Source organism: Strix aluco, chromosome 6 (assembly GCF_031877795.1).
Source record: "Strix aluco isolate bStrAlu1 chromosome 6, bStrAlu1.hap1, whole genome shotgun sequence".
Taxonomy (NCBI): Eukaryota; Metazoa; Chordata; class Aves; order Strigiformes; family Strigidae; genus Strix; species Strix aluco.
This window is the reverse complement of record NC_133936.1, coordinates 19,164,315-19,189,307: the sequence shown is the minus strand read 5'-3', so window position 1 is coordinate 19,189,307 and position 24,993 is coordinate 19,164,315. Positions and strand designations below refer to the sequence as shown.

At 40.0% G+C, this 24,993-nt stretch overlaps 1 protein-coding gene across 3 annotated transcripts in view; it reads left to right on the top strand.

The window, feature by feature from the left end:
* Positions 1-878: 878 nt before the first annotated feature.
* Positions 879-24,993, top strand: part of PLA2R1 (phospholipase A2 receptor 1) — a 41,439-nt gene continuing 17,324 nt past the window's right edge. The window contains exons 1-14 of one of the 3 annotated variants that reach the window (XM_074828953.1): positions 879-1,048; positions 4,308-4,691; positions 6,948-7,115; positions 8,220-8,393; positions 9,515-9,628; positions 10,306-10,449; positions 11,483-11,671; positions 13,121-13,278; positions 14,651-14,758; positions 19,642-19,754; positions 21,833-22,002; positions 23,145-23,347; positions 23,646-23,791; positions 24,293-24,377. In XM_074828953.1, the coding sequence (XP_074685054.1) occupies positions 940-1,048; positions 4,308-4,691; positions 6,948-7,115; positions 8,220-8,393; positions 9,515-9,628; positions 10,306-10,449; positions 11,483-11,671; positions 13,121-13,278; positions 14,651-14,758; positions 19,642-19,754; positions 21,833-22,002; positions 23,145-23,347; positions 23,646-23,791; positions 24,293-24,377 (2,265 nt within the window). In that variant the 5' untranslated portion in view covers positions 879-939. The remainder of the gene's footprint in view (positions 1,049-4,307; positions 4,692-6,947; positions 7,116-8,219; positions 8,394-9,514; positions 9,629-10,305; positions 10,450-11,482; positions 11,672-13,120; positions 13,279-14,650; positions 14,759-19,641; positions 19,755-21,832; positions 22,003-23,144; positions 23,348-23,645; positions 23,792-24,292; positions 24,378-24,993) is intronic. The other 2 variants (XM_074828951.1, XM_074828952.1) reach the window with 2 other exon arrangements.

Below are 24,993 nucleotides of genomic sequence, written 5' to 3'. Positions count from 1 at the left end.
ATTGAGGTGGACATGGGGGAACAGAGGCTCAATTCAGTTATGCTGAACATTTATTTTTATACATTTATGTATGCATTTATATATATTTATATACTTGTCTGCTATGCATAAAGAACAATGCAGAAACATGCTTATGCAGATTAAAAAGAAACTGTCCTGCTGATTCCAGTAAAACTACTCTCTCTAACCCGGAGGTTCTGCTTTCGACTTTCCCTCCTCCATTCATAGCTTCCCTAAGACTGAAACTCAAACCAAGTGGGGCTGCTCCGACAAATATTCAACTGAAGACAGGGATGAACAAAATGAGAGAAGGCAATTATTTTTCCTCACGCCAAGATGTAAAATGACTTCGAGCTGAGAAGCTGACCTAGCTAAAACACCAAGTCTCTGAGTGGGGTCTGTAAAAGCGGGGATGCTCAGGCGCAGAGCAGCGACCCCGTGAACACGGGCCGTGCTATCACCGGTCTCCCACCTCTGGTGTCTCTGTGTTTCGTGGTTCTTTTTAGGACAAAAGTACCTGCAGTGCAGGCGTGAGAAAGTGTTTTCAGATGGAAAACAAGGTTAATACGGAGCCTTCCGTCCGCTTGAATCCACAGCGCTGACTCGGGCAGACGGCCCGAGCTGCAGGAGCGGCGTTTCCAGCCCTGCCGAGCGGCCTCCGGCGGCGTCCTCGCTCCCGGGGAGGCGGGCGGGGGCGGGCGGCTCCAGCGTGACTTCCGCGGCCTCCCCCGCGCCCCTCCCGCCTCCCGCCGCCGCACGGAGGGAGCCCGGGGGCCTCCCCCACCCCCCGGGCCGGGCCGCCCCTCCTCCCCTCCCCTCTCCTCCCTCCCTCCCCGCCGCGGGGCGCCGCCGGGGTGGGATCGCTCCTCTGCCCTCCCCGGGGCCGGGCTCGGCTGGCCGGTCCCGCGGAGCGGAGCGGGTGGGCGCAGTGCCGCGGCGATGCTGGGCGTGCGGCTGCGGCTGCTGGCGTGCTGCCTGCTGCTCGGCGGCCGCGGCCCGGCGCGGGGCGCCGCCGCCCTCAGCCGGGACGAGGTGCCCTCCCTTCGGAGTGAGTGACGCCTCCGGGGGGCGGCCCGGGGAGGCAGGGAGGGAAGGCGGGGGGGCGGCGGCGCGGGGCGCGCACCCCGGGGGACCCCGCGGCGGGTCGGGGGGGGCCGTCGGTGTCCCCGCTCCGCGCCGGGCTGAGCTGTTCTCGCCCCCCCGCCCCGGGCGCTGCCCAGCCCCGTCCCTCCTTGCGGGGCTTGCAGCGGGGGGGACCCCGCGGGCCTCCCGCTTCGGGGTCTGCCCGGCGGCTCTGAGCGCTGTGGGCGGCCGGTTCGTGTCATGGCGGGGGCGAGTCTCCGGCTGGGGTCAGGCCGGCCCCGGGCTGGAGGGTTTGGGCAGGGTGAGGGTCTCCGGGGTGAGGGGCTTCGGAGGTGCGAGGGGCCGAGGGCAGGCACCGACCCCCTGCGAGCCTGCCCTGCTGCCTGCGCCTGGCGCCCTTTGCGTTCTCACCGCTTATTATTCCGCTGTCCATTGCTTTCGTTGCATCTGGAGGAAAATTAGATTATTTTTCTCTCATTTACAATAAATCTCAGTTATTTTTCTCTACTACTACATAAGCGATTCTCGCTGCTTTTTTGGGGGAAGGAAGTGGGAGGTGAGGAGGAAGGAAAGGAAGATAACTTGTTCTCCTAGTTTTGTTACAGCTGTTTATTCACTGTAGCTGTGTTAAACCTAAGTAAACAGGAGCTTGGAGGTACGGGCGAGCTGTTGGCTCTTCATCTGTGGCTTCATGTCAGCTTGAGGCTTTGCTTCTGGGAGTTTGTTTCTTGTCACCTTGTCCTTACATGGAGGGGCCTGGATGTAGGAGAAGTGGGATGTTTCCAATGGCCTCCCTCCACCCTCTCAGTTCCTAAAGCATAGGCTATCTCCTTTTATCTTTGGGTTCTCTGGGGCTTGCAAGTTCATAGAGCCCCTTGCAGCTCTTCATCTGCAGGATTTTGGGCACAGAATCCTCCCTGACCCAGGAGCTTTGTGACAAAACCTCTCTGTGAGAGCACCTGTACAATCAATGGACAGTGTAGCTTTGCACGCTGAGAGGAGTCTGTGAGGCATTTCCAAGGCTTGGTATTGCTCCAGTTGTCACCCTGCCCCACTTGAGGAGAGGGCTGAGCTGGGGCCATGGAGCTGGCACTGGACTTGCCATCTCTCATGTCTTACTTCTGCCTTGAGGTGGCACTCACCTGGCAGTCCTCAGGCCAGCACAGCCCTCTTGCCAATTGCATTTTCAGTCAGGGAGTGGAAACCACATTCAGGAGGGGGCTGCATGGCTCAAGAATTATGGTCTGGCCACTCTAGGCATAAGTTGCTGCAGAAGGAAAAGGGGAAGCATGGTATTATTCACATAGATCATCCAGCTGGGTTATTTGTGTAGACTGTGTAAGACCCTTATCTTTTCTCAGCAGTCATTGCAACTCTTAAGAGCCTTACAGATAAAGCCATTCAAAGGTTGAAAATCCTTCATCTTTGGGTTGTGGTGTTGCTCCCCCCACCCCCAGGAAGCTGCTGCAGGGGAGCTGCTGTGTGCTGTGAAGGTGGAGGTAGATTAGGACTTTGCATAAGAAGTTTATTTAAGTGTGAATCCCAGTATTATGGTGAATTAACCTCATTAATCAGTGTTTACTGGTGCTAACATCCCAGCTTCCACTTATCTAGCAAATTAGCAGTGTATTTTCTTGGTCAACCAAGATAAGACTGCTGTGGGAAAGACATACCCTAGCATGAGAGGCAGAAGCCCTTTCTGGCCATGTAGATATAGACGCCTGTGTTGCCTGTGTCGGCTTGGGCTGGATAAGAAAGATGAAGCTGGCACAAACTGCACAACTTCACAGAAAACTCAAAAGGAAAGGGCCAAGCTGGGTGTCTGTCACAGAGTGTTGTCTGATGGCTTTTCAGTGAGCTCAGACACCTCACAGCTGTAGAGATACCATGGATTAAAGGAACCTTGCTCTGCCCCAGACAGTTAAGGACTTAATGTAGGACAGCTGCCAGGTGCATGGGAGATGCAGTTACATATAACAGGCTGATTCTCACCTGCTGCCAGTCAGAATGGTTTGTCCTTGCTCCTGGCTGTCTCAAGCTACTACACTGTCCCACTGCTGCTTGGAAAATCTTTCTTTTCTAGAGCTACACCTAAACCATATGTACTAAACCCATCTGGATGAACCTTTGCATCTCATACTTTAGATGTGGGCTATGTCAGTTTGAGAGGGGTTTTTTTTATTTTACTTACTGCTTCAGTATGTTAGGTGTAGTGAATTACAGCAGCTAGAAAGTACACGTGGCAGAAATCATCACTGCAAAATTTCAAGGCAAAATAGAAGTGCTGCTCAGGTTTTCAATGCATAATCTCCCAAGGCTTAAAATAAATATCTTGCCTATAATGTGAGAGGAACTCCATGGGTTAATTACCATTGAATTTCAGAGTGAGTGAAATAGCTGAGCTGTTATAGGTTTATATTTTGCTGATTTCCAGTTCCTCAGCTGCCCTAATTTTTTTCAGTCTATATGCTCAGCTAAACATTTGCTCCCAAGACATTAAACAGCTGAGTTTTTTTCACATACTTACAATGTGATGTCACATAGTTCAGTGAATTTCTGCATGATTCCAAGAAATCCAGGATGTCAGCTAACCCCACAACATCTGCTGTGATCTAGAGTAGTCATGTATGGTTGAACAATATGTGTCCAATAGGGAAGGCATACTTTAACTCTTGGCCACCAGCTCTCATGGTATAGATAAATACTACCATTTATGTATACTATTTACAATGCAAAATATTTACTTTCTGCCTCTGTAGTTGCAGAGAGTGAAGAATGAATATGGCAGAGATTATGGCAATGTCAGCCTTGAACTTTTTAACTTTAATTTTAACAGCACCCTCCAATCCCCTCCCCGAGAATTATTTTACAATATACAGTATGACTTCTTGTAACATTTAAACCTGTACTGGGTATTTCTTGGTGACCAGTGGTTTTTTCCTTTGAACATGACTGATGTTTTTAGGCGCACCTTTTTTGTGGATATGCAACTTGAGAAATACTACCTAGCCTTATTTTTGTGAACTTGCAAGTGGTCCACATGTTAAAAACTCAGCTGGCAGTAAATTTAGTGCAGTACTCTTATTTTTTGTAGTGCCAGTTATTCTGATGGGTATTTTCAGTTTTCTTCCTAAATAGCTCCAACTAAAATGTTTGTCTTCTGATACTGTTTGATCAATTGCAGTATTCTACAGACTGAAACTTTTTTTTTCCCCCCCTTACAGATAAAAGGATATTTATTATCCAAAGTGAAGACTCTAACTTGTGCATTAAAGTGGATACAGTTGGCCTTGTTCTGGAAGACTGTGGTCGACTCTCAAAAGACATGTTATGGAAGTGGGTATCCAATCGCCGTCTTTTCAACATAGGCAGAAGTACCTGTCTAGGACTGAACATCAGTAGACCAGAACAGCCATTAAGCATGCTTGAATGTGATTCAACTCAATACTCATTATGGTGGAATTGTGATGGAAAAGCATTAGTTGGTGTATCAGAGTACAAGTTAGCAGTTGAAAACAGCAAACGTATTGTGGCCAAAAAAAAATCTACTTCTCAGTGGAAACAGTATATGTCCTATGATGAAGATCTTTGTGAACACCCATTTCAAGGTAAAAATAAATTTTTGACATAGAAAAGTAGATGGGAAAAGTTTTCAAAAGTTGTTTTGAAGAAAGGTCAAGTGCTTATGTTCCCTCCCAGCCTCTATTGTGATTTGGGACTCAAAGTTGGGATTTTTTATATGCAATGGTGGAGGTGAGCATACCACACAATGGATTTTTTTCCTTATTTGTTATATGGACCCAAAAAAGCACCAGTATCCTTGCAAACCAGGAAATGCTCATTTCAAATCCTCTATAAAATAAAAAGGGAAACTAAGGATTTGCTGTTGCCTGTCCTGCAGCTTTCATTATCAGGTAAACCCAAAGAGACATAACGAAGGACTTGGAATTCTTGTCACTGAAAATCAGTCTGTGATCTCAGTGTGCGTGAACCGAATGTTTGCAACGTTCAGCACTGGGACTCTGAATGTGCCAAACTTTGGAGCAGGGATCAGGCTTTTGAATAATCCTGCTGTACAGCTAGTGGAGGCATAGGAATATACGTCAAGATCCAGGTCTGCAGACCTGAACAGTTTTCCAGGTATAAGGACTAAGATAAACCCATTGACTACAAGCGTCAACAGACAGACTGTACCTTGGCCCCTTCCTCGGCATTTCTGTAGAAGGAAAGACCTAATGTTTGCACAGCATGTCTCAGACTGGAGCTGTTGATTCTCCCCATTTAAACTGGGTGTTTGGGTTGCAGATCTGGTCTCAGTGGCTTCCTGTGTAGGTGTAGCTGGGCTTGGTCTCTGCTGTCACCAAAGTCCTCCCTTTGGGATCTGTGATAACTGGGAAAGCACTATAGCATCCAACCTCTTCTTTAAAAACTAGTGGAGTTTATACTTAAGACCAGGCAGAAAATATTTAAACCCACAAAAAGTCTTGCACATTTGCTATGTACATATAGTGAGATGAAAGTAGACCTGGTTTAGTCCTAGTACTGCAACACATGGGAGAAGAGGATCAGCTTTAGGCAGGCACTTCTAGTCTAGTTTCAGGACCAAAGTAAGTAATTGCATTGGCAAAATCTTTCACCTCCAATTTCTATTTTCCTCCTTCTGCCTTAGCTTATGGACGTGCAAATGCAAGCCAGCCTGTTAGTCCACTAGGTTGGGGTGGGCTTCTCTACCTTCAAAGAAAGAAAGTATATAACTGTGGTGAGAGGTCTGTAACTGTCGAATTTGGTTTCTTGCCAGGACTGAGATAGTGCCTTGCACCTCCGTAGGTAGCAGCATGGTAGCAGGCAGAGAGAGAAGCAATCCTGATTTTTTTTTTTTTAACCCATGTTCTTTGTATCATCTGTTCATATCAGAAGGCTTTAAAGAGGATTTACAATGTGTAAACTGCTTTTTTATTTGTGCATAGCCAGCCATTAACTCTAGAAACCTCTAGGAACCTGGCAGTATGTACTGATTCTGTAGTTGAAGGACTTTGATCTTTAGGCTATCAACATGGGATCTTTGACAAACAATTTCATTCTAAGTGTGATTGTGGTTCTTTGACCTTTTGTAGAAGCTCTGAGGTTAAGGAGACACTCGCTGAGGTAAAGCTTTTACAGCTTTCAGTTGCACTGGATTCTCTCAATATTTTGGTACTCAAAGTACAATAGGAAAATATTTTAAATATTTTATAAGGCATTAATTGATTCTAATAACAGATGTACGTAACATCAGTTCTTTAGCTAAATTATTATTCCCCATGGTATGAAAACTTATTTTTAAAAGCACATTTAATATTCCTTTGTCTTTCACATTTGCTTCCCCATTGAATGACAAAGAGAATGGAAAAAAACAGTACAAATCCACTTTATAAGAAGTTTGAGGAGCAGGGGAAATAATGCTAAATTGCTCATCTGTCATAGACTCACAAAAATATGTAGACTTTGCATCTGAACATGTATTTATTGTGCTAACTATTGTTTTATGTAGTTGTTCTGAAATATAAGTGCAGATTTCATATGTTAATTGTTCAGGGGTTTGTTTTTGTTTGGTTGGGGTTTTTTTCCCCAATTGTAGTAAGTTGTGAGAATGTGCCTTGTTTCATGGTGACAAATTTCATAAAGTATTGTTTCCAAATTCTGTTCACTGCAGTTATGCTGCTCATACTTGTAATGTTGTGTTATCAAGTATAAATTAAAATTAGAAAATAACTTTAGACATTTTATTTTTATCATTGCCACTAAAACCAGGAATGATGAAATATGTGGGTGAAGAAATTTCTGTGGTCTGCATTCTTTTAACCTCTGTGTTTTATTTATCCCAGAAACATACACCTTGCTGGGAAATTCTTTCGGTTTCCCATGCATTTTTCCATTTAAATATAACAACAAGTGGTATTATGAGTGTACCAGAGATGGAAAAGAATTTGACTGGTGTGCCACAACAACTCACTATGAACAAGATGAAAAATGGGGGTTTTGCCCAAATGCTGGTAAGATATTCCTTGTCTTCTCTCTCTCCTCACCCCCTAAGAGTATCTTTACTCTTAATTAGTAATTCTAGGGTGCACTCTGTTTTGGGTTACTTCCCTTCTGTTAGAGGGGAAAGTCTCTTTAAAAAACACAAAAGAAGACTTTAGCAAATTTTATCATAATTTATCATGTTTGGCCTTTGGAGACACAAGTCCTCATCCCAAAAGCCAAACTACAGGGGGTGAGCAAAAGGATGTTACTCTGTGCAACCCATTGACCTTACCCTGCAGCTAAACCTCTCTGTCCTCTGTGCCAGTGATATATAGGGAGCCTCTCTGAAGCATGTAAAGTAAGGGTTGTTCTTGGAAAGTCACGTTCTGCTTTTGACTGAATTACATCTTGCACATTCCTTTTCTTCTGTGCACTTGGACACATCTTGGCCTTAAAACACTTAGAAGCAATAGCTTTAAAAATACTTGCTATCGGAAAGATTTTGGATGTATAATCTTCCTGAATATTTCAGCTTCTTGCATAAATAAGCAAAATAGTATCTTCTATCAGCAGAAGTGGTTTGGAAAACCCTTCCTGCTCAAGCTACATTTCAGATCTCTGTTCCAAAGCATCTTAAAACCAGCTGTAAATGTGTCTTTGTAATGGGGATTTCTGGGCAACCATTATAATAGATGGTATTTTCAGCCTTGCTTATACTTTGTAATTATAGTGCGTTTATTCTCTTGAGTACAAGATAGAAGGAGATCCAGTGACTGCTCCTTCACAAGTTGGGCGAGGTGTTCATAGTCTGAATATTTCAACATTCAGCTTTGGGAACAAATGGTCAGCTGGTATAAATTAAAACTTAGCTCTCATGGCTTCATGATACCTGTGAAAATCACCACCAGCTGCAGATCAGCTCCTGAGTATTTTATGAACTGTATGAAATATGGAGCAACATTTTTTTCCATTAGTGCCATATTTCCATATGTTCTTTAACAAAGGATCATGAAAGGAGTTCATAATCGTTCCTCCATTGGGATGCTACTGTCATTAATTGAATTGTTCAAGGTGTTATATTTCTGATTAGTTTATAATCTTGGGCTGTTGGTGATGAGTCTGTTTTTGAGCAGAGAGTGGCTGTGACGTTTTTTGGAAGAAGAATCCCAACACACACCTTTGCTACCAGTTCAACCTTGCATCTGTGCTGACCTGGCGTGAGGCACGGGCTGCCTGTCAGCTGCAAGGAGGAGACCTGCTGAGTGTCACCGACCCTGAAGAGCAGAACTACATAAGTAACTTAAGCAGTGAGTAGACATTTCTCTGGGGACCTTGTAGGAAACCTATAGTTAGATTTCCTCTTTACCTGTGAAAAAGGGGTAAGCTTTGGAGCTTAATACTCTGTATGATGTCTCTCCCATTGCTGCTTGTGAGGCTTCGTCACGTAACACACCTCAGTAGAGCTGTTTGAAAAAACAAAGGTGAAGGTAAGTTACCACCTTGATAACCTGAGTGCAGAAGTGGTGGTATGTGTTATGTGAGAGTGTAATTGTCTTAATTTTCCCTCCCCACAGAGATTCCCATTCATTCTTGCAGCTGTGGTTATGGAGTGTGTTTGTTTTCTTTGGAGAATTATACAAATATTTACCTTCTTTGCAATGTACCTTGGCCTCCCTTTCTCCTGTTAAGTTTTCTTTGCAAGCTGGACTTCACCAAATGTGAATAACATTTCTGCAGGCTTGAAGTAAATGTCCTGTATGGGAAAAATGCCATCTCTGTTTTCATAAATGGATGGTGTTCCTTCTGTGACAAGCCTTTTGCTTTCCCCTGTGCAGCAAGCATCTCAGACAAATCTCAGACAAGAGCCTTCCCACAGCATGGCTCTTGTTGGTATTTTAGCATGTGTGGAGAGGACTGAGTGGAGGAACGGGTGGTAGAGCTGTGATGTGAAAAGCTGCCTCGGGTTTCTTGCCTGTTGCTTCCCATTATTGCTGATTTTCAATTGCAGGATGTAAGCTAACAGGAAGTAATTAAAATTATTTCACTAGTTTTTTGATATGCCTGCAGGCTGTGAAGGGACTGAAAGTTGTTTGGCTTACAGAAAGCTGAAGCAGGCTAGTGTTTATGTAGCTGTTTGTTCTAGATTTAACTTTGAGGTCAGCAACAACTTCTGCAGGAAGGGTTTGCAGGATGAGTAGCTTTTGAAGGGTGCAGACTTTTGAGTTTATTCCTTTTCATCTTTGTGTTGGTTAACAAAGTAATAGACTTTTTCTAAGGACAGCAAAAGCAGTCTGAACTTTCAGGAGACTGAGTTGAAGTTTTGTTTTATTCCTATTGTAACAAGCCAGGACAGCAGAGCTATACCTGTAGATATTTTAAAACATGGGGAAAGCATGAAGTGTTACTTTGTTTATTTTTTCTGTTTCAGGGCAGTTAAACACCACAGACATGATGCTGTGGATGGGCCTGAATCGCCTGGAGGAGGATGCTGGCTGGCAGTGGTCAGATGGAGCACCGCTAGTGTTTGTGAACTGGAGAGCAAGTACTTGATGTTCCTTTTGGCTATGTTGTAGCAGTGTAATTATATGCTCTCTGTAGCTGCAGCTTGATACAAGACTGCTGTTCCTACAGCTACCTTTGGAAAGTGAATCAAGTGAACAAGTGTACCTCTTTTTTTTTTTTTTTTTTTTTTTTTTTTCAGAAATATTTACTCATATTCATGAACTAAAAGCCCCTTCTAGGGTTGTAGCATCAACTGAGTTGGATCTTTTCAAAGCATTAATGATCTAGCCCTTTCATCATTTACTTTCAAAGGTGTTTTTTTAAGATTTCAGTTGCATATATAAAAGCTATGCTCTAGCTGGTTTCATGAAGGAAAGGAATTTCAGTTTGTTCACATTAACATGCTGTAATTAACATTAGCACATTAACATGAGCTTTGTGACTTGGTTTGCTACATTTTGAAGTCTGTCCACCAGCAGATATAACACAGGCACTAGAGCTTAATTCAGCCTCTCATCTGATAGCCACAGCCAAGGAGAGATTGCCACACATGTATAAATCGTGGTCAATATTCAGCTGTCTATACTATTAGTGTAATATTACTAGAAGTTTAAGTTTACACATTCATTCAATAAGATGGAGAGAGCCTTTCAACACCATTTTACAAGTAAGAACTGTTTTTTTGTAATTTTGTGCTTCTCAAAAATGTGTTTGCAGGTGTCTCTGATGACCATTTTAGAGAAAATCATTGTGCAGTGATTAATTCAAAATTGAAGTATGGCTGGCAAAGTTATTTATGTGAATCTGGATTACCTTTTATATGCAAAAAATATTTAAATAAGACAGAGCATGAAACATTGGGTAAGTCTGTCTATGTTACTGTATCCTGTTTGTGGGTATGGAAGGAGAACAAGAGGAAGCCACCTGACTATAAAGTCAGCAGAACAGAGTTAGCTGGACTAAATGTATGGGTTTGCTCATTTAATTTGACTACAGTTTACTTTAACTGATGTAATAACACTTTCTTCTGTTTAAATGCAGCCCTGGAAAACATGTTGAGAGTCTTAAAACTAACAAATAATTTTAATATACATAGCATTTAACTGTTTTCTTACATGATCAGAGGCTTACAGAATGCTCACTCTCTTTATATTACAATAGAGCCATGCTTCTGAGTTTAAAAATAGGCTTTCAGCTTCAAATAGAATTAACAAATGGCCCACAGAGAAGAAAGTTGTATAAATGCAGCTCAAAATTTGCAGTTATTTTTATGTCATGTTGTACTTCTGATGTACAAAAAAAGCATTGTACGTATATTTTTTTAAAGTATAAATAAAGTATAATGAGTATAAAGTATAATGAGTATAGGATATATAGTACACAGAATACCTCAGACTCCTGTTCTGGGGAAAGTTAAACACAGAATTGAGTTTATTAGAACATTAGTTTTTGTTTTGATAAGAACAGCTTACATAGATTCAACTTCTTCCTGATAACTGAAAAGAAAGTTTCCCTACTTGTTTCAGATAATGAAAAAGGACTTACCCAAACATTTTGTAGGTAATGCATCTGAAAATGCTTTAGCTGGCTTTGAATCAGGTTCAGAGGTAATAAGGGAGATACAACATATTTTAAACCGAATAACAGATCCATTAATGTGTTTGCACTGGTCCAGCAGCCCAAATGGTTGAATCATAAAATAAAGTGGGAGAAATTTCAGGTTGCTTGGTAGGTGATGTTCCATAGAGCATGTGTTTTGGCCTCCTTAAGTCATCTTGGATGACTCTGTTTTCAGCATTTGAAGATAAAAAAATAGGTCTGAATGTGTTATGAACATAGCATAACCTTGGCAATTCTATCTAATATACACAAACTTTGTGTGCTTAATTTAAAGATACATGGAAGTATTATGCCACTCGTTGTGACACTGGCTGGTACCCACACAATCGCAACTGCTACAGACTTCATAAAGAGGAGAAGAGCTGGAACGATGCTTTTATCTCATGCCAAAGTGATAATAGTGGGCTCATTAGTATATCCTCCATGGCAGATGCAGAGCTGCTCCTTAACTTGCTTGAAAGTGGTGAGTTTTGGGAGTTAATTTAAAGTATACAGTGTTTCTTGAAGTGTTTTGTGTTGCTCTTTGTGCAGCCCTTCAACACTGTTAGCCACTTAAGCACCATATTACATAGCACACCCAAACGATGTCTACAAAAAAGAAAGCATGTTGCACACCCCTTCTAGGAGACTTAACAATGTATAGCATCACCTTCTCTAATAATCATACTTAAAATAAAGAAATGAATCAACAAAGCATAGGAAGTGAGGCCACAGTAAACATGCTGGCTTTTGTTCTTTCCTGTTCTTGGCTGGCTCCTTGCAAACTGTTGCAAAATATTCAGCGATCATCCTTGTGCAAGCTTAGAAGCAACAATTCAGAGTATCTTGCTTTCAAGCTGGCCTTGTCCACACTGCAGAGTTGCTGCTGCTAGTATGTTGGCAGAGTCCTCTTTGATGGCAGCAGGGTGTATCAAGAGTTCTGCTAGTCCACATTGTCCTAAGAGGTAGCATAATTAGACAAGGAACTTAATGAACAAAAGCTTTTTAGTGCAGCAATGCCAAGACTTTTGTTGTCATAACAGCAGCAAAGAAAAGTGAATATTTTGTGCCTCCAGCTGACATCAGTGTGCTGGCAGAGCTGCTCAGTTTGGCTGTAAGTTTGAGCTTCCCAGAGCTGGGGCACAGTGACATGTTTTATCTACTCTCTCATCAGCTGTAGTTGCAGGATGGTGTGTTACACTGGATTTACTGGACATCGTCCCCCATTATCATCCCTCCTGCCACCCATCCTCTTTGCTGTCCTGTCTGTCTTTCTCTTAACCACTGTATCATCTTCCTCACCTCTATTAACACCCTCCATAGATACCAAATACATTATTTCCAGAGATGCTGTAATGGATAGATGTAATTGTTCTCAGCTTGTATTCAGCTTCAAAGCCTGCTGCTTCTATTTCAGACCTGCTTCAGGCTTCCCTTCAGAAGGGCTTATATGCCTGAAAGCCTGTTTACTTTTCTGGCTGTAGTAGCTGGTCAAGTAAGACATTACATCAAACTGCAAGCCTTGTCTTTCCTGTGTTTGCCAGCCACTGTGGCTACAACTGTGCTGTCACTGGAACTCAAAAACATCACTTGGAGAAACCTAAAGCTGAGTGTGCCATGGAAAGTCATGAGAAGAAACCTTCCCTTCCATGTCAGGCTTTCTGCCCCAAGCACTTCAAAAAAGTTCATATGCTTTTGATTTGTATTTTTCAGGATTTCAAAGCATGTTATCACATAGTTGATCTATTTTTTTAAACAATTTAGTCTTCAAGGGTAGTAGAACATTATCTTATCAGTAAGCTTTCCTAAAGTTTATACAGCGCTTTTTTTTTTTTTCCTGAAAAACACATTTTTAATGGTGGTGTTGATGTTACAGGAACAACAGGTATTATTTCTTCACTGTTAAAATCTGAACTCACTTATTCTTTTACAGAAAATGTAACTGAAACATGGATTGGGTTATACAGTAATAACACCCCCATTAGCTTTGAGTGGTCAGATAGCACCCCAGTAAAGTTCTCTGACTGGCACAGCCAGGAACCTAACACCTTTCAAAGAACAGGACAACTCTGTGTTTCAGCACAAGGACCTGTAAGTTTCCTTTTCTTTTTGAAAGAATTAGACAGACACTTTTATTCTAGCTCATAATAATTTATTTTCTCATTGTGTATACTTTTTTAAACCATGACCTGTAGTATGACTTCGGTTTTTGATTTGTAATATATGCATGTTATGATAAATGCAATGTAGCCTTTAGGAACCAATACATTTTGCAGTGATGCATAAAAAATTTATCATAGATTTGGAGCTTATATACACTAAAAATGTTACATACGTAAAGCTTGCCAAATGGAAGAGAACAAATGTGAGAAGATATTCTGATAAAGACAAAGTACTTTAAAATCCAAATAGTGTATATCATAATTTATGATGCATCAGTTCTGGTCTTAAAAGCTTCAAATTCATGTTTTGAAAAACTGTCAGCTGTGCCTATTTTATCTTGCTGTCAATATTTATAAATTTGAATCTTTCAAAACCAGATAGTAGTCTAGATCTACATAAAATTATAGAAGTTGACAGCAGTAAGATTGACCCCAAATCAGTCAGGTGTTGTAAAACTGGGAGTAATGTTCAAATAACACTATGTCCTGTCTTACTGGTATTCATGGCACTGACAATTTTTTTGTAATTTGGTCATAAATTTACTTTACTTTCACAGTTAACAGTACTTAAATTCACTAATACATGACTTATGTAAGTAGCACTATAATCCATTTTTTTTTGGTAAAGTGTGTTTTTGTCTAAGTGAGAAAACTGTATCAAAAAGAGTTTCTGTTGTCTCTCTCCACTAGTGGGTCCAGGTTGCAATCTTTAACTCATGGGAAAGCCAAGACTATTACAGTGATCTGGAAAAGTGGGTTCCCGTTGGACTCGTAAGATAGGACTTTGGTAAAATTGTGGTTTTTAGATACGCAAAACCGTATTTTACTCAGTTTGCAGGTGTAAATAAACAAATGAAAATGTAAAATACAAAGGAAATAGAGATTCAAGATAAAATCTTTAGTATTTTTAGATGTCTGAAAATTATAGCATACAAACTTTGTAATATCTTTGAGAAAGGACTGTTCAAATATAAAGATTAATCTTACAAAGAACTATAAGGAAGAAAGTTCCTATCTATTCTGAAAAGTAGGTGCTCTGGCGTGGCCATAGTTTTAGTTAATTAGGATACATTACATCCCAAAGAGTAATTCAAAAAGAAATAGGTATGATTGATTTGAAAAGTCCTGCTGACAGTGTTGATAGAAATAAATGGTCCATCCAAGGATAAGTAAATGGAGTGAGAACAATTACTTGTTTTTACTAAAAAGTTAAAATAGGAGGAGGGAGTGTATTCTAATGTGTGTATAGATATGCATGAGAATATGAGTATGTACAGGATATACTTCTTTTTATCCCTTAGGAGGGACATTGGAAGGTTAAAAAATGTGAAGACAGATCTTTCTACATTTGCAAAAAAGCAGGGGAATTTAACAATGTCTCTCCTGATCTGGAATCAAGTTGTCCTGAGGTAAGGGGTTTTGTGGTTTTTGCTTGTTTTAGAGCCTTACTAATAAAACAGAATTATATAGGAAACCTCTAAATGTAGCTATGAAACATATGGATGTAAATAGGTAATGCTTTTCATATGAAAGACATGCATGTGTTGCTAGGAAAAATCTCACTGTTTGCCTTAAAAGTATGTAAACTGAATTTTAATGTAAGATTAAAATTCATCCCAAGATGCCTTTCATTGCCTGTTGCGTTGTCAGCGGTTGTGACCCAAGTTCCTATTTCTTTCTAGATCAAAAGTGAAAACCCTTTTGTCCACCATCTGTGCAAACAATGGCTGTTATATGATGCCTCATCCCACACATGGTTTTCATACATTGAAATGGAATGTCGGGGTGAAAAACAATCAGTTTCATTGTGATGGAGAGTGAACTCTTCCACTTGTACATTAGCATTCCTTTTGCTTTCAAACACAAATGGGAAGGAGCACAGCTATCTAAATAGGACATTGCAATAGGTTTTCAGGCTTTTAGGCTCTGCATTCTGGTAGTAAAAGGTAATGTGTTAAAGTGTGATTTTATTTGCCATCGGTTCCTTTTCGTGGTGTGAAAATAGCAAACTTGTAGACTGTGTTTTATTCAAAATTCTGGAGGAGTTTTGTGAACCTCTTTTTCTATCAACAAAAATCTGTCTTCTCTAATTTGCTTTACTCTTGAACTCATTGTCTTCCTTTTTTAATTTCCTGTCATTTTTCTTGAGAAGACAGGAAGCACAACCAGTTCTGTTGAACTGTAAGAAAGTTGGACTGTTTGAAGTCACATGCAGTCTTTCCCCAGACATGTAGTGGTCAGATCCAGTGTTCTGGTCATACCATTATGGAGGCAGAAGTTACTGCTTGGTTCCATCTTAACATTTCCAAAAATTTGGAGTAACTGCATTCATTTCATTTAGACCAATGTATTTCATCACTCAAGAATTCTCTGTGTTATTAGTGTAGATTGAGTCACTGTTCACAGGTAGTTCGGTCTGCTCTGGCAAACTTCTTACTCAAGATAAATTTCTGCTTGCTGATGTTTCACAGCCTGTAAAAACATATGCTGAATCCTGTTATAGTCCCTTGGTTTCAATAGGTCCTTTTTTTTCTGATGTGAAAAAAGTTACATTCATTTAATCAAAAGAAGTCAGTACTAAGCTTACTCAAAGCTCCATTTGATTTCAGACATTTTGTCTTGACAACTCACTTTCTTTTAACATTCAGTGTATAGGTTGTTGGTAGTTATTGGCCTCATTTTCCAGGGCTAAGTCTTTATTTCATACAGATTTACCTTTTTTTTCCCATTTTTCTGTTGCTGACTTACCTTAAATGTACAGATTACCCATTGATGTTCCCCACATTTGATCTTCTGCTTCGTTAACCTCGTACTGTTATTCGTGTTGGATTGCTGGTAGATTCTCAGGGAGCTTTGGCCTCAGGCACAGTTGTTTGCTTTTCTAAAGCTTTATAGTCTTATATATTTTCACTGAGCTTTCATCTCATGTTGATTTTATGACTTGTGCATCAGATGAACTGGTCTTTAACATTTTCTGTGGTTTTGCTGATTGCAGTTTTTGCTATATGTCCATATCAAGTTACCAGAAACCTGAGCTCTTTTTTTTCTACGCTTCTGTCATCTTAAGACATGAAGAGTGCTAAGCACTTTCTTCCCTGAGCCAGGTCAACTATTCTTTTCTCCTAGTCAGCAGGCTATTACTGAGAATAAATATTTTATTGCAAAGGTCAGATTCTCTGGGCAGATTTCCCCAACACTGAAATAACAGTTTTAAACATTTTCTTTCAGCCAGCTTTTGAAGCAGGTTGTGGAGCTGTCAGCTGCTTGATAATCGAGTTGGAGGTTTCTGTGTGCAGAACTGACTGTATTTGTACTGGTGACTTTCTCTGGTCCTCCACACTTTAATTTGTGCATCAAAAGATAACAGTATAGTACTAAATCAAGGATTTGTCTTTATGGGTGTTGTAACGGGAGAGAATTGTGCTTTTAAGAAGTGAATTGCTATTAAGGCTACAAAACCTTGTAAAGAGCAGAAGGGCAGCTGCTCAGAAGAAGGGTCCATTTGGCCTCATGTTTTGCCTCCCACAGGTGGCTGCAAGTGATGTTTGGGGAAGAGCTGGACACAGCAAATATGGATAATGCTTCCCCCAGTTTTCCCTTGACTCCCAAACATTGAGGGGATTTCCTGAGCCTTTTAAGCGCTAGTGTATCTAACAGCCCACATTTGGTATTCCCTCCCAAGTGCTCGTACTTTTTCCCCTTGAACTCGTGTGAACTCTTTGCATTCGCAACATTACTTAGTGAGGACATCGATAAATCTATTACCCTTTGAATGAAAAAAATGCCATCTTCTTTCCCTGTTGAACCATCCTCCTGCCAGCTTAGCTTTTTTTGTCATCCCCAAGGTCTTGTACTGAAATAGTCGCCCACCTTCATGGCATTTTGTAAACCTGTGTCATACCCTCCCTAAGGCAACTCCTTTTTCCAGGCTGAAGAGTCCCAGCCTGCTCTAGTTACTGCTTATGTGGAAGCAGCTCCATACATTTCATCATCCTTGATGCTCTTCTTTTCTAATATCCTTTTCTGTGACTGGGGGTCAGAACTCCAGAAAATGGCAAAAAGTGAATTTAAAAGGACAGAGTAACCTTCTCTGTTCTCTCTCCTCAGAATTCTTAAGGTCCAGTTTGACTTTTTGACTAAGCTGATGTTTCATGCAACTTAACCATCATAAAAATCTTGTTCCTGTGTGGTGGGAGTGAGATAGCTGTCCCTCACTTCATACATGAAATGATTAAGGGATGCAGGTGAGGTCCCCATGTGCATCACTTCATATTTATCTGTACAGAATGCTATCTGCCATTTTATTGACCAATTACTCAGCCTTTTAGGTCTGGAATTTCCCAATCTGTGCTTGCCCTCAATGCAAGCTTACCAGCCTCCAGTTACTCCACAACTTTGTTATTTTTTTTAAAGTAAAGATTAGTGTCAAATTACTTTACTCCAGTGTTTAGGCACCAAGAAAGCTTTAAGAGGAAGATTATGCCATGCCATTTGCTCCAGATAAAAATTTCCAAGGGGTTAGGATGACTGTGTTTGCTACGTTTGAACCAGTGCATTTATCACTCAAGAATTCCAGTTGGAGGAAACTAGACATTTGCTGTCTCTTACCTGCATCCCCATAGAGGATTTTTGGTCAATACTTAGCCCTCTCCCAGCCCCCTGAGTTTAAGCACACATCAAAGTGAAAACAGCATTGCTGTGTCCCGCAGAGGACTGACGGGAGCCTGCTGGGTCCCCAGGCACTGCAGAGCCCTCAGCACCTGCCAATGCTTTTTTCCTGTGGGGAAGTCCCAGCTCATTGGTGCAGGGACAGGGAAGAGCCTCAACCCAGTTTATTTTTGTTTGCAAAGCCAGCGTCTGAGCAATGCATATGTGTTTTTCTCAGGTGAAACCACAGAAATTGATACTGCAGCTCATTTTGCTTCTGTGCTCTCATACCATACAAAGGGCTGTGCCCAGCTGTCTTCCAGGCACTGAAGGGGGATGAATGTAGAAAGCAGTAGAGCTGTCAGCTACCCTGACAGCAAACACACTCCTGACTAGAAGCTGAAATTTGCCTCCCCAGATTCAGCAGGGCTGAAGGATGCACATAATGTTTGATTGCTATCCTGAATAGGTCTGCAGCATCTTCTTGTGCATTTTATTGTACCTGAGGACAGACATCAGAAAAAGAACTTATCTGTTTCCCCTTTTTTCTCCATTTGCTGTTAATGTCACCATCAAGCAGTGTTTGATGGTGCCTGCCTGGGTGCTGTGTTTGCTCCCTGTTGTGCTGGCAAGCAGCACCTCCCTCATGGAAGAGGCAAAGTGAGATTGGCCGATTCTCCTGTCTGTGTGTGTCTTCAAGCTTAGACAGAGATGGTTTATTATGTCTTTATTCTCTTGATTATTTAAAACACTCTAGCAAGATGACCAGGCAGGTACACTGTGTGAACTCACACAGGCAGAATTCACACCAGTCCTGGTAGCATCTTCTGGACATCTGGAGATGAATAATAAGAAATAAAAGATTAATAATAAGAAGAAAGGAGGCAGGCTGACCACTGACTCAGTGTTCAGGCTCATCTGATAAACCATGTAAATGTGTCATTTTAATTCTGCATTATTAGAGTAGGATGATTTGTTAATTTCAATTTTTTTAAAATTATTTTTTATTTGGAAGTTCTATTTGAAAATGAGAAAGGGAGCTAAGAAATGGTAAATAACTAGAGTGCATTGCTGTATGAAAGGCCAGCAATTTCTGGAATAAATATTTCTGTTTACAGTGGAAGACAAAGGGCAGCAGTAATCCTTTTTTATAACAGCTTAACTGAATCTGACATGGCAGTGTTTACCTTGCACTTTAGGTATTAGATATCAGCAATGAGTTACCACAGGTGGAAACCAACAAGTGCTACTACACGCTTCATGCCAGAGAGATGGCTGGCTGAGGGGCCTGGCATACCTCCCCAAAACACACTCAGTAAAACAATATTCGATGTATAAAATTGAAACAAAAGTAGTATCTGGGAAGAGTGCTTTAACTGTTGCCCACATTTTTGCCACACCCATTAAAGATGTTACCGTGTGTGTGTTAAGCCAGTTTTTGCACAATTTAAGGATTTAAACTTTAAACTTTTGTTAAATTTATGCACATTTTCAGTGACCTTGAGGGTAACTACTCTTGAACCACGGTCAAAAGGAAAAGGGCTATAGGGATGTCAGTGGTGATCAGACAGAAAGTACAAAAGGGGAACAAGTTTTTAACTATATAATAATAATAATCTATAAAATAATGTTCATTTCTTTTAAGGGATGGGAAAGACATGGTGGATATTGTTACAAAATCGACAGTACCCCTCGAAGTTTTGAACATGCTTCCAGTGGTTATTTCTGCCCATCTGCACTTGTATCAGTAACAAACAGGTAGTTAATCCTATTAGACAGTGTGAAGATACCTCTAACAAGACCTATTCTAACTTTAGAAAGTGTTGCATGGTAAAAGATATTACCATTATGAAATAATATTTGCGTGAGAGGCGAGCAAAATTACTAACATTGGCTAAAATCAATGGTGCGCTTTGCTGTATTTTTTGATTGAAAATAAATTTAGTAAAAAACAATCTTAGGCTAATAAACACATAGAACCATGTGCACACACGTGAGCATGCAGGAATCTAAACAAAATGCTTTCTACAGAGGTATGTAACATATTTAAGAAAATTATTAGTGTATTTGGAAACTATATTGAAAAATGAAAATATATTTAATTTTTATAATCAAAATACATAAAATTTTAATCAAAATCAAATAATGTTTTATAAATGTTTCTATTTATGTATGCATTTGACGTGAGTTCTCAGCAAATAGGTGGAGAGAGTAAAAGTTTGAAAGCATTTGAGGTCTGTCTTCCCTTGCTTTGTTCCTATTTACCTGTATTCCAGCTTCAGCAAAGGCTTTCTCCTCTGCAGATGTCCAGATGCTTGGGTTTTCTGTGCTCTCTTTGTGATTTACCCTATATGTTGTATTCCCATTAAAATTCATGCCATACTGATAGATATATTACATACACACTTTAACCTCTACGTATTTATTGTAAAAAAGAAAAACTTAAGGAGGAAATCTCCCTTCCCTTTAGGACGGGGGAAGTACTGTAACAACCAGCAATCAGACAAATGATAGCTAGAAATTTTAGGAAGAGAAAGGCTACCCCACATAAGGATTTATGTCGACTGGGAATCCGGCCTGCCAGGTGGTTTCAGGATTGTGCACAATTCGTACAGCACTGTACTGCAGTACGACAGTGATCCTTACGGGGAGGATAAAGGACAAATTCTTGCAGCTGAGCATTTGCACCTCAAACATCACCGGGAGCTGAGGGCACGCTACACCACTGGAAGCACATCTTCTGTCTTTTCCTGCTTATGTCTTTTTATTTGATTTTTGCTGGGTGTAGCCATCACTGTTTATTATATTAGTTCCCAGTTCCAATGTTGGAGGGGCAAAGGAAGTTAGTTGTTAATTTAGCTTCTTTTTTTTAATTACTGCTGAGGTTTGTTGTTCTGGTGTGAAAAATGCAAAAACTTTTCAGTGTATTGATCCTAAAATATTCATTAAAAAGTAGGTTGTAGAGAAAGGAGTGTCGATATAAAAAGAGAACATGCAGAGGAAATGAAAATTAAATAAAGGTCCTCAGTCACTCTCAGTGTTACAGATACATTCTGTTTTTAACATTAATGTCATCTTTATGGTATTTAGCCATTCTTTTCACAATCTGTGAAACCAGGAAGTCATATAACTCTATCAAACTGGGAATTTACTTTGCTGTATGTTTTCATAGGAAGCTGATTAAATGTGCTCATAAAATGAAGTATTTTTGTATGTTGCTATACCAATTGTATCTGAATAAGTTGCATTTAAGTGGGTTACCATACGTGACAATTATTAATTGCAAAAAGGTGTAAAACTCTTGCATAACTTCAATGAGGAAATTGAAGAAGGAAAAAGTGATTCCTTCTGTAGTCAGGTCAGCTGGTGCTTTGAGCCCTTCAGCTCTGGTTTGTCAGTGCTGTTTTGTGTGTCCAGTTCTAATAGGATACTTCTGTGCAAACCTTTTTCTTTTCTTTCTTCTGTAGCTTTTTCAGACCCCACTGTTTTTTCTCCTTCATACAAGGAGTGTCTTATTTTTACTGTGCATCATTAATATATTCTGTCTTTACATCTTCTAGTATAAGCAATGAACTTATAAAATCTTAATCTACTGTTTTTCCTATGCGCCCAAATGCTGGGGGGTAAAAAAAAAAAAAAGTAAAAGAGGGAAAAATTATAGTTTATACTGCAGACTCATGTCTGAAGTTCACCACAACATTCTATAAAGCAAATTAAGTGCCTCATATATTTTTCTCTTCTCACATAATTTAAATCATTTCATTAGAGCTATTCACTGAAATACCAGTTGACCTATTTTATTCTAATAAGCTTTTTGTCCTGATTATTTTATTAAGGTTTGAACAGGTTTTTATCAACAGCATGATCCGTAACATGGTAAAATCTGAGAGAACTTATTTTTGGATAGGATTACAAGACCTTAACAACACAGGAGAGTACTTTTGGCTAAGTGCAGCAGGGAAGAATCGCTCTGTGAGCTACACAAACTGGAACAAGTACCAGCCACGTGAGTAACATGCTGATAAAAAAAGAGAAATGGCTCGGAGGGGGGCAATGCGCTCTCTTCCCCCTGCTACCAGTGGTTTAGCAGTGACTGAAGAGTCCTGGTCCTTTCCTCCCTGCCTGGGCAAGATTGTAGAGAGAGAAGTGTACATTTTCTGTTGACTCTGTAACTTCCTACCATGGGTTTAGTTAGATCAGTTGGATGTTGTGGAGAAGCTGGAGCTTCCTTCCTCGTTTCTCACCTGGGTGCCTTTATCGCAGGCTCCCTGGTTGTGACAGGATGCTGGACATCATTCTTCCCATCCCCCAGTTTAAAATTAACATTTTCTCCATCATCTGTCGGGAGGACAAAGTGATACAAAAATTTGTGAGTTGCAGAATTGGAGGTGATCTCCTTTTCAGCAGCAGTCACTAGGAAAAGACTGAATCAGGAAAAAAATATACTTTCTTTTTCTGTGAGATGTTTTTCATACATTTCTTTATGGCCTTTTCAGGGAGGCCATCAGGGCTTCCCAAGACTCCCTGCAAAAGACCCCAGTGAAGTAATGAATTTTAGTCAGTAGCAGTCACTGTTTGTAATTTTGTATTTTATATGCAAAAAGAGGGGAGAGTTTGTCTTAGATACATTTCCAGCAATAAGAGCACTGTGTGGAAGTTTCTTCTACTTCCCCTTTTGTTTGCTGATACTTGGTTTGCTTGCTTGATTTTGTTTGTTTTATGTTAATCCAAAGGAAAACATTCCAAGAAAACAAAAATGAGAAAATGAAGTAGTTTCTCCTTTGAAGTGTAAACCTTTGCAATACCTGAGAATAGAGACATAATAATAAAGACGTTCCATTTCACTAATTGCCTCTGAATTGCCTCTTTACATTTATTGCTTTACTACTGCAGTTTGCAAAAGTACTGTTTTATATTGCATTTCATCTCTTGCATTTTGTGAGAGGAATCCTTCATCATGGTTTATTTTACAAGCTCAGGTTAGCCAAGACAGGCTTATAAACTGGTTGCTGACAAGAGAATTTGGTACTTTTGTAAGTTCATGGGGGTTTTATCTAGAACCTGATGCCAATAAAACAGTTACTTCACCAAAAATTCACAAAATTCAAATGCTTTATTCTGATACTCAACACTTACTTCCATGTCTAGGTCATTCTGGAGGATGTGTGGCTATGCGAGGGCAGCACCCTGTTGGTTACTGGGAGGTGAAAAGCTGTAAGAATTTCAAAGCAATGTCATTGTGCAAGCAAAAAATCAATTCCTATGAAGAACCTGAACTTACTTTTCAAAAACATTTGAGTTCCTGCTATTTTGGATGGGAGTCAGAAGCTAATCTGCTCAACTGCTACAAGGTATATGACAAACTTGCTCTGAATTTTTCTGATTCTACATCGGCTTAGGAATACGCTGTTCCTAAAATATTTTTGATAAAGCATTATTTCTTTTATTTGACAAACAAAAATCAGTTGTTACCACCCTTCACTACATTTTAAGTGAGTGAAAGTCTTAAGACTTGAATCAGAACTATACTAGGAATATACATGGCTTTGTTGTAGGAAAAACTGCAAATAATATTTGATTTTTATGGGTTTCTGAGACAACTGCTATCCAAAATCAACTACATTTATGGCAGTGTTTATTTTATTGCAGATATTTCACAATGAGAAAGTTCTGATGAGAAGAACATGGGATGAAGCTGAAGCATTATGCCAAGATTTTGGAGCACATCTTGCTAGTTTTAGCCATATCTATGAAGAGACATTTTTAAACAATTTATTATATACAATTTTTGATAGGTAAATATATTTTTTAACACCAACAAGATTTATCTTAATCATACAAATATGTAAAATAATCTACAATTTAGGTTCCTCCATTCTCTTTACTGGTGGCTGAAGAAGTCTCTACTCTTGACTAACATGAACTTAGAAACGGGTGAAAAGAAGTGTATTAGCAACACTAATGTGATTCTTTTTGAAGATGATCTCTATAGTAGATACTGAGCACTGTTAATGTCAAGGTGACATTCTTGTGAGTTAACGTTCTCCGCTGAAATGGAAGTTTGGCGATTTATTCCTATTTTAAATGTTTTCATCTTGAAAGTTATAATTTCATGGTTTAGTACGAAAATCAGAGTTTAGATCAAAGATACTAAAAAGTGAAGAAATGTATTCCAGAATGATATATTGAATTCAAGAGGAAGTGAATATGGATATTTGCACTATTTAAAAAATAATCTGTGAAATAGCTAAGGAAAAAGTGTGTGAGAAGTGTTATTTTCTTTGTTTCCATCATAGGACAGAAGAAAGGCAGTTTTGGATTGGATTTAATAAAAGAAACCCACTTTCTGGAGGGACATGGCAGTGGTCTGACAGAACACCTGTAACTATCTGTATACTACATATTTCAGTAACCCAGTAACCTTTCAAGTCATATTTGAGCATAAGTTCACAAAAATAAGCCTTGTGAGCAGACACTGGCTAGAAATACTGTTTGGTTTTCGTGTCCACATACTTCACTTAAAGTAATTGTTATAATAGGATTAATAGTACTCTACTATCAAAATAGGAGCATGTGCAAAAGGACTGTGCAACTGTGAAAGGAGTTTGTAGAATTATAAAGTTTTGCAGATGTGTGCTTTCCTGTAAAGCACGTTGCATTTAGCCCAGGACCAGGCACATGCAGAGTGAACACGTGTGTGTGTGTGTGTGTGTGTGTATTTATCTGCATTTATGTATATGCACATAGACACATTGGAAAGCCTTAGAGCTGTGCTTATATGCTTTATTTGTTCTATGACTGTTAGGTTCATGCCTGCATTCAGAGATAAGTCTTCCCTTTTTTAATACCACTTTTGATTTTGCATCCTTAAAGAAGCTGGTACCATGTACCACACTAATGGTTAGTACCTGGGATTTAAACACTGAACAACTGAAGAAGGGTTGTTTTTTAAACAGTAATTGGTTTTCAGCCTTAAAGAACAGTGCCAGCTCTGCCA